This window comes from Littorina saxatilis, linkage group LG7, assembly GCF_037325665.1.
Source record: "Littorina saxatilis isolate snail1 linkage group LG7, US_GU_Lsax_2.0, whole genome shotgun sequence".
Taxonomy (NCBI): Eukaryota; Metazoa; Mollusca; class Gastropoda; order Littorinimorpha; family Littorinidae; genus Littorina; species Littorina saxatilis.
The window spans coordinates 21,322,448-21,332,447 of NC_090251.1; the positions used below are offsets into that span (position 1 = coordinate 21,322,448).

Genomic DNA, 10,000 nt, shown 5'->3' on the forward strand with positions numbered 1-10,000 from the left:
CAAATCGAAGAAAATAAAAACTAAAGGCAATTTTAATTAATTCATTAAGAAGCTTGCTGAAAATAACCTATAAGTAGCCCTCGAGATTTCAAAAAAATATAACAAATAGTCTTTTTTTTTGTGGAAGTTGATAATTTCACTTATTTTCACTCTGTTTTTGATAAGCTTCTTCAGTTTCCTGGTGTGATTCAAATAATGCTCTCATCAACCCGAAACAGCTAAATCTAAAGCATATTTGAATAAGTCTGACTTGCACACTAAGTTGTATCATGTTATTTTGAAGTATAGGGGGCTTTTTACAGTGATTCGTGAAGGCCGCTTCACTGGTCCATATTGGGCGCCCAGGCTCCTAATATGGACCACTTGTGATGTTTTCTGTATTTAATTTTTGCTGAAGGTCTATCAAAGCTATTTCACTCTAATTAGGACTACCAACCACAAAATGAAACTTCTTCGCAAGAAAACAAGCTAGTTATCAGCATGAAACAAAAAGTGGTCCATATTAGGGGCCCTTCCCATACCACCCCTTTGGGGCACTCATATTAGGGGACTCGCACATACTTTGAGATTTTGCTATTATTTTCTGTTTGCAGTAGAAACTCGGGGTCAAACCTGCTAACATGTAACAAATACGGTCTTAGCTGTCATATATAGCAATTTTTGTGTGATAAAAGCCTTGGCTGTGGGCAGAAACGAGTCTGTTTTAGGCGGCAAATTTAGAGTGATCGCTGCCAAAAGTGAAAAAAAGAGAAAAAGCCTGACGGTTTTTTGTGTTTCTGCAACTGTTTTGACATTATAAGATGTTTGGTGGCTTGTTGACAGACCAGCTTTTTTGTTGGTCCAAGGGGACCATAATCGTCTTTTGTTTCATCTTTATCGACCAAGGCCGAAGGCCGCGGTTGATAAATATGAGACAAAAGGCGATACGCTCCCCGAGGACCAACAACAAAATGCTGGTCTGACAACAAGCCACCAAACATCGTTTTTGTCATCATTTTGGTTGTGCAACAAAATGCACAATCACCCACAGGGAGACGAAATTTTAGAATCCAACTCCGGGCCACAAAGCATCGTCACAGTAGCACGAGATAACACGTCAAACTTGTATGTGACGTCAAACGTAGCTTGTTGACGCTTTTCTTCCAGTCTGAAAATGTACAGAGCTGCGATCATACCTGTGAGTTCAGTAAGTGTTGAGCATATTTCTTTTCTTTTAAGTGTTTATGACTTTTCGTTGTGGATTTTGCGATTACAGAGATAAGTTGCAAATTGACTATGAGTCGCCGCGGTAATTATCAACATTGATTGGGTCTTTGAGAGTGAATGCTTACAATCGTTGTCCTCAGAAACACAAATCCAAAGCCGTGATGGTTCCACACATCAAACAATCAGCCTGATTGGCTTTTACTTTGACAATCCACGTTTCACCTGAAAGCTCGAACCCATTCACCACCTCGAGTTATTGCATGGGGAACATGAGATTTATTTCCCAGATGTTTGTGAATGAAAACTCGTGAAAATGATGACAAATGCAAGTTATCCAGAGAGGGTGAATACAGCGAATAAAACTTTTTTGGGCACTCTAGCGCCGTTAGTTTGTCAGAACAGGAGGTGGTCCATATTAGGAGCCGGTCCATATTAGGAGCCCTTCCCCTACTACATGGCTTGCTGTGTCGTACCAGATTTACACAAGTTTATTTTAAAAATATTGAACTGCGAGCGAAAGCGAGCTGTTCACTATTTGAAAAAGCAACGAGTGTAAATCTGGTACGACACAGCAAGCCATGTAGTATTCTGTTTATCCTACATACTGTACTTACGTGTATTTTACTGAAAATGTCTTGCAGTCGAGGCAGCTAAATTGAAGGAGCTTGTTTTGGAACCTCGATCTCTTCTAAAGCCTCGTGCAATCTATTACGTCAAAGAAAAAAACGTCACTCTGAAAGTGTGGCGTGACGTGTTATAGTTCTAAAGATTCATCGAGGGTAATTAGCCAGCGCAATTTTTGTTTCTATAATGACGTTTGTCTCGGTGACTTTGGCATCATAAGCAGTGGAAAAACAGGTCCCTGCCAGACTTGCTTGACATGACCTCATTTACATGATATACACACGTGTGATTTGAACGATTATTATCTCACGGGTGTCTCTCTCACGTATGTAGGATAAATTTATTTCCATAGCTTTCAAGCCTGCTTTGGCTTCAGTGCTTAGATCTTATTAATGCTTTGTAGCTTAGCCTTGTTCCAACTGCTTCACATGACGAAATGATCGGACAGTGTAGGCTAGATTTAATCTCACAAAAACAAAAGGAATGTTGAAAAATAAACCCACAAGAATCAAGCAGTTTGGAAAAGGCTAACAGGACCAGGGCAAAGAAAACAAAAACAAAACGAAATCCCAACAACAACAAACAAACAAAACCCATGAAAAACACAATTGACTTGCATGCCTCGCCGAGTGCCGACTCACCCTGTTCTTGAGGTGGAACTTGAACTCCTCGGCCATGACTTCCCTTTGGTTCCCCTGCGGAGCGGTCTGACAGTCGTCCGACGAGATGAGCAGCACGTGCCGCATGAGGCCCACCACGTCCACCGCCAGCCCCAGGTCCAGGCGCGACATGTTGTGCTGCAGGAAGTCTGTGCATGGAGAGCTAAGTCACGTCTTTTTACATTCAGTCAGCTTTTGGTTAAATGTTTTCAGATAGACTGGGAATCGAGGCGAGGGTGGTGGTGTATGTATCTAGTGGAGATTGGAATTCTAGTTTCACCTAGGGGAAACTGGAATCCTTTCTCTAGGGGAAACTGGAATTCTGATTTGCCCTAGGGGAAATTGGAATTTGTATTATGAATGGTTTCACTGCTGATAAATATTATATTCACAAACATTGTTTTGCATTTAACACATGCTTTAAAGCCGGAACCATTAGGCTTGGTGGAACTCCTCTGAGAGAGGATGAAGAAGCAACGTACCTTGGTGTCACCTTTGATAGACGGCAGACCTGGAAACCACACATTGCACAGGCAGAGACGAAGGCCCGGCGCAAGCTAGCCATACTCAGGAAGCTGGCAGGTACCACCTGGGGAGCGAACGAGAAGATACTGAGGACAGTATACCAGGGAACAATCAGACCCCACCTCGAGTACGGCTCCACAGCGTGGTCAACCTCAGCCAAGACAAACCTGCAGACCCTTGACCGTGTGCAAAACCAGGCCCTCCGACTCATCACTGGTGCAATGAAATCCACGCCCATCAAGGAAATGGAGAAGCTTACCACCATCCAACCCCTCTGTCAGAGAAGAGAAGCCAAGACTATGGTACAGGCCGAGAAGCTCAAGTGCCTACCCGACCACCCCATGAAGCACAGACTGAGCAACCTCACCAAGAACCGGCTCAAACGGAGCAGTTTTGTACACGAGAGCAAGAGACTTTCTCGACAGTACAGGGAAGTCCTCCCACAGAACACTCTACCTCTGACCCAAGAAGAAGAGGAAACCCCCAAGGCAACAGAGAAACCAGGCATCCAGATCTGCACCAGTGTTCCACATGTTACCTCAGGAGAAGATCAGAATGACACAGCTCGACAGGCACTCACCTTAGCCCTGATCGACGAACAGTACCCAAAAGAGGCGTGGATCCATGTATACACCGATGGATCAGCAACTAACGCCGTGCTCAATGGAGGTGCAGGCATTCTCATCCAGTTCCCTGGGGGACATACAGCTACATCCAGCGTTGCCACTGGCAAACACTGCACAAACTATAAAGCAGAAGCAGAAGCTCTCATGCAGGCCGCCTCCTTGGTTCAGGACTCCGCAGACCCTTGCTACCAAGTTGTCTTCCTCTCGGACGCCCTTTCAGTCCTTCAGGCCCTAGAGAACGACAAACTCCCACAGCTGGCCAAAGCATTACAGATAGTCAGACAAACCAGAAGAGTTGTCCTCCAGTGGATACCAGCACACTGTGGGATACCAGGAAATGAAAGGGCAGATGAGCTGGCGAAAGAAGGAGCCGTGGAAGACCAACCTGAAAACAGTGTCAGCTTTAGTGAGCAGAAGACAATCATCAAGGCGTTGATGAGGCCAAGGACAAACAGAGATGACTACCACACACTGTCCAGAGAGCAGCAAGTCAAACTCATCAGGCTGCGTACTGGCCACAACAGGCTCAATGCTCACATGAACCGAAAGTTCAAGCTGGCGCCATCACCAACCTGTGCCTGCGGCCAAGAAGACCAAACAGCGGAACACATCTTACAGCGATGTCCCTTACTAGATGAGGAACGAAAAGAAGTGTGGCCGTCACCAACTCCCTTGCAGACCAAACTATACGGCAGTCGACAGGAGTTGGAGAAAACGACAACATTTATCACCAGTGCTGGACTGATTGTGTAACCTCTGCGAACGCCAAGAAGAAGAAGAAGAAGACACATGCTTTGTGGAATGTTTTGCAAATTACAAAGCGAATTAAACATGACTACCTACACTATTACTTCGCTCATAATTCGACAATAAGCGGAGTATGTAATCATCAGTCATACTTCCCTTTAGTTTAAAGCATGAGGAATGATAATCATGCACACATCGGTAGTGTCGAGTTGATCATTATATTTAACAATGTGAACACTGTTTACACACAACTCTGGAAAATCTGCTACTTGCTTTCATGTTTGCCTAGGTTGGCGACAGTAGTTTTACTGTAATGTGAAACCAGTTGTACTTACTTGTACATGTTCTACCATGGAGCAAAAAGATAAATTTTACCAACTCTTGGAAGATCATATCATGACTTTAGAAGATAATAAGAAGGAGGCGTTTTGTACATCACAGAGCAAATACAACCATATTCTTCAAGCTCTTCAGCTGGCCAAAGGAGCGAAATGTGCACAAGGAGCCAAGTTCAAACACAGGGCTGGCCAACATTTTTGCCTCCAAACAATTGGAACTCGGACACTTGTTTACTGCGTGAAGGCGAAAACTCCTCTTGTTACAAAAGAAGACACCTTTGAGACCATCAAGAAGTGTCATGAGGAAGTGTGCCATTCTGGGCGCGACAAAACATGGCACGAGGTGAAAACCAATTACTCTGGAATAAAGTATGACGCAATTGATGTTTTCCTGAAAACGTGTACATCTTGCTCAACAAGAAAAGTCCACCAAAATGCACCATCTGGGAAGCCGATGATCAATCTCACCTTTCTTCTGCGTCTGCAAGTTGATCTCATTGACTACAGAAATAGACCTGATGGTGACCTAGGGGAAACTAGAATTCCAATTTCCCCTAGGGCGATTCCAGATCCCCCTGGATTCCGGTTTCCCCTGTGACATATACATGTTTAGAGTGTGTGTGTGTGTGTGTGTGTGTGTGTGTGTGTGTGTGTGTGTGTGCGTGCGTGCGTGCGTGCGTGCGTGCGTGCGTGCGTGCGTGCGTGCGTGCGTGCGTGTGTGTGTGTGTGCGAGTGCGTGTGTGTGTTGTGTGTGTGTGTGTGTGTGTGTGTGTGTGTGAGTGGGTGTTTGTGTGTGTGTGTGTGTGTGTGTGTGTGTTTGTGTGTGTGTGTTTGCGTGCGTGGATTCCCCGAAAAACAACTGGACATGGCCCATCGCTGGGGAATTCAGGTCGCTTCTTCCAAACAGAAAATCTGGCAGCAACAGAGTTGAGCTACCCAAGTGATTGGGTATTTTAAGTGTACCCAGCCACCTGCACTTCGTGCAGAATGACCGTGGTCTTTTACGCGCTACTGTGTTGACAAGAGGGTAGGACATGGATACCTTCTCTGAGTTTGTGCATAAGTTGACGCCTCTGTCTCGTTAGTGATTAGAACTCAGGACCCGCAAATGACAAGATGAATGCTCTAGCAACTAAGCTACCTGGGCTGAGGTGCACAATCAAGTCACACCTCCAACGGTTACTGCTTCCTGAGGTGCACAATTGAGTCACACCTCCAACGGTTACTGCTTCCTGAGGTGCACAATCAAGTCACACCTCCAACGGTTACTGCTTCCTGAGGTGCACAATCAAGTCACACCTCCAACGGTTACTGCTTCCTGAGGTGCTCAATCAAGTCACACCTCCAACGGTTACTGCTTCCTGAGGTGCACAATCAAGTCACACCTCCAACGGTTACTGCTTCCTGAGGTGCACAATCAAGTCACACCTCCAACGGTTACTGCTTCCTGAGGTGCACAATCAAGTCACACCTCCAACGGTTACTGCTTCCTGAGGTGCACAATCAAGTCACACCTCCAACGGTTACTGCTTCCTGAGGTGCTCAATCAAGTCACACCTCCAACGGTTACTGCTTCCTGAGGTGCACAATCAAGTCACACCTCCAACGGTTACTGCTTCCTGAGGTGCACAATCAAGTCACACCTCCAACGGTTACTGCTTCCTGATCTCTTGATAGACTTATTCTCTACGACTCGCTGTTCCAATGCGTTCAGTGCATGTGAGCAGAACCCTAACACTATAACCCTAAGCCTAAACATGAGGCTCACATCCCCCTTCTTCCGATCCGAAACATGCACTGCTACCGAAAGACGGTTGAACCCAAGACAGGAGAAACAAGTCGCGTAAGGCGAAAATACAACATTTAGTCAAGTAGCTGTCGAACTCACAGAATGAAACTGAACGCAATGCCATTTTTCAGCAAGACCGTATACTCGTAGCATCGTCAGTCCACCGCTCATGGCAAAGGCAGTGAAATTGACAAGAAGAGCGGGGTAGTAGTTGCGCTAAGAAGGATAGCACGCTTTTCTGTACCTCTCTTTGTTTTAACTTTCTGAGCGTGTTTTTAATCCAAACATATCATATCTATATGTTTTTGGAATCAGGAACCGACAAGGAATAAGATGAAAGTGTTTTTAAATTGATTTCGACAATTTAATTTTGATAATAATTTTTATATATTTAATTTTCAGAGCTTGTTTTTAATCCGAATATAACATATTTATATGTTTTTGGAATCAGCAAATGATGGAGAATAAGATAAACGTAAATTTGGATCGTTTTATAAATTTTTATTTTTTTTTACAATTTTTAGATTTTTAATGACCAAAGTCATCAATTAATTTTTAAGCCACCAAGCTGAAATGCAATACCGAAGTCCGGGCTTCGTCGAAGATTACTTGACCAAAATTTCAACCAATTTGGTTGAAAAATGAGGGCGTGACAGTGCCGCCTCAACTTTCACGAAAAGCCGGATATGACGTCATCAAAGACATTTATCCAAAAAATGAAAAAAAACATTCGGGGATTTTATACCCAGGAACTCTCATGTCAAATTTCATAAAGATCGGTCCAGTAGTTTAGTCTGAATCGCTCTACACACACACACACACACACACACACACACACACACAGACACACACACGCACATACACCACGACCCTCGTCTCGATTCCCCCCTCGATGTTAAAACATTTAGTCATAACTTGACTAAATGTAAAAACAAGTCGCGTAAGGCGAAATTACGAGCCTGTTTGGCGCGGTAGCGATTGCGCTGTGCTTTACTGTACCTCTCTTCGTTTTAACTTTCTGAGCGTGTTTTTAATCCAAACATATCATATCTATATGTTTTTGGAATCAGGAACCGACAAGAAAAAAGATGAAATAGTTTTTAAAACGATTTCGGAAATTTAATTTTGATAATAATTTTTATATTTTTAATTTTCAGAGCTTGTTTTTAATCCAAATATAACATATGTATATGTTTTTGGAATCAGAAAATGACGAAACATAAGATGAAATTGTTTTTGGATCGTTTAATAAAAAAATAATTATAATTAGAAGTTTCCGATTTTTAATGACCAAACTCACTCATTAGTTTTTAAGCCACCAAGCTGAAATGCAATACCAAACCCCGGCCTTCGTCGAAGATTGCTTTGCCAAAATTTCAATCAATTTAATTGAAAAATGAGGGTGTGACAGTGCCGCCTCAACTTTTACAAAAAGCCGGATATGACGTCATCAAAGGTATTTATCGAAAAAATGAAAAAAAAATCCGGGGATATCATACCCAGGAACTCTCATGTCAAATTTCATAAAGATCGACCCAGTAGTTTAGTCTGAATCGCTCTACACACACACACAGACACACAGACACACAGACACACACTCACACACACTCTCACACACACACACACACACACATACACCACGACCCTCGTCTCGATTCCCCCCCTCTATGTTAAAACATTTAGTCAAAACTTGACTAAATGTAAAAAGGAATACGACAAATGGCCATAAAAAGAAAGGAAAGTAGAGGAAAGAACGGTACATGTGATGTTTCCCGGGATCTTTTCATGGTTCAGGAGACTCAGTCCATACAGCGAACCCGGCCACTCCCCTTCCTGGATCACGTCCTCAAAGTCCTGCACATCATCATCATCGTCATCATCACAATCACAATCACAATCATCATCATCATCATCATCATCATCATCATCATCATCATCATCATCATCATCATCATCATCATCGTCATCATCACAATCATCATCATCATCATCGTCGTCATCGTCGTCGTCGTCATCATCATCATCATCACCATCTTCATCTTCATCATCATCATCATCTTCATCATCGTCATCATTGTCGTCGTCGTCGTCGTCATGGCCACAACCACCACCATGATGATGATGATGATGATGATGGTGCACCGCTACCGCTCAATTTCAAACCTCGTACAGTTGAGTCGATCGCCGAATTTGGCAACCTTTTTTGAAATTGCACAAAAGTCAGACCATTTAATAAACTTAGCACTCTGTGGAAGAGTCATGCATTGACTGACGTTTATGCCCTCTAAATATGAAGTGATTCAGTCAACAGATGTAGAAGTTATCAGCATTTTTTAGGGTTACATTTTTGGGAGGTCACCCTGTATTTGGGAAAGGTGTTACCAAAGTGCCGAAATGCGTTTCATAAGATGCTGTGAGATTCGCAAAGATTCTGATTGGCCATTTCCCCACGATCATGCTCACCCCCTTACAGGCATGCGCAGACTTTACCCAGGATACGCCAGGAGGCCCTCGTAGTCACATCATACCGTATTCTATGCAAATGAGTATGCATCGGGTGCTCATCATCATCATCATCATCATCATCTTCTTCTTCTTCTTCTTCTTCTTCTTCTTCTTCTTCTTCTTCTTCTTCTTCTTCTTCTTCTTCTTCTTCTTCTTCTTCTTCTTCTTCTTCTTCTTCTTCTTCTTCTTCTTCTTCTTCTTCTTCTTCTTCAGTCGTCGGCGTCATTGGCGTCTTCACCGTCGTCCACAAAATGGACTTAATCCTTGCCCCCCTCCTCCTCATCATAGTCAAAAATCATTTCCGTCGTCGCCATCATCATCACCATCATCATCGTTGTTGTCATCCTTTTTTCGGACGCACCCCGCTTTCTCCCATGCATTTCTGGCAGTCAGAAACAAAGGAAGTTTTGAGTTTGCTCGTCACAGTTTGTGTTGTCATGATTGTGTAAGCCCATACAGGGGGCGTCCTGACATTTACAGCAATGTTATGTGATCGCACCTGTGTAAAATTGAACCAGAAATACACACACACTACTCACGGGGTAGGTGACGAACCAGTCGATGGTGTGGTGAAGCAGGTGGAGTTGCTTGGCCTGCACGCACCCACAAAACACTGGTTTTACGCTCTCAGAAACAAAGGGGCGTAAGCGTTCTGAATGCATACAAAACGGACACTGGTTTTACGCTCTTAGAAACAAAGAGACGTAAGTGCTCTACATGCATACCAAATGTGCAACAAAAGAAAGTGAACAAGCGATTTTTACGCTTATTACCCCTGGACCTCAAGCTAGTAAACATTATGTTCCTTTCACTTTTAGTGGTAATCAATAATACACACTTTTGACTGACTGTCTGCCTGTCGACCTGTTTTCTATATATATATATATTTATATCCCAACACATATTATTTAAAGAAAAGAAGTATATGAGACAGTGACAAAAGGTCAGGTGTCATGTCTACTGTCCCGAATGACACACGAT

At 43.4% G+C, this 10,000-nt stretch overlaps 1 protein-coding gene and 1 long non-coding RNA gene across 3 annotated transcripts in view; one reads left to right on the forward strand and one right to left on the reverse strand.

The window, feature by feature from the left end:
• LOC138970899 (glutamate receptor ionotropic, kainate 2-like) overlaps positions 1-10,000 on the reverse strand; it is a 47,983-nt gene that overhangs the window by 28,162 nt on the left and 9,821 nt on the right. For both annotated transcript variants that reach the window (XM_070343477.1, XM_070343476.1), the window contains exons 6-8: positions 9,559-9,612; positions 8,275-8,368; positions 2,472-2,638 (exon numbers count right to left, since the gene is read on the reverse strand). In XM_070343477.1, coding sequence (XP_070199578.1) covers positions 2,472-2,638; positions 8,275-8,368; positions 9,559-9,612 — 315 coding nt within the window. The remainder of the gene's footprint in view (positions 1-2,471; positions 2,639-8,274; positions 8,369-9,558; positions 9,613-10,000) is intronic.
• LOC138970916 (uncharacterized) overlaps positions 902-10,000 on the forward strand; it is a 72,208-nt gene continuing 63,109 nt past the window's right edge. The window contains exon 1 of the long non-coding RNA XR_011457109.1: positions 902-1,219. This is a non-coding gene — a long non-coding RNA (uncharacterized lncRNA). The remainder of the gene's footprint in view (positions 1,220-10,000) is intronic.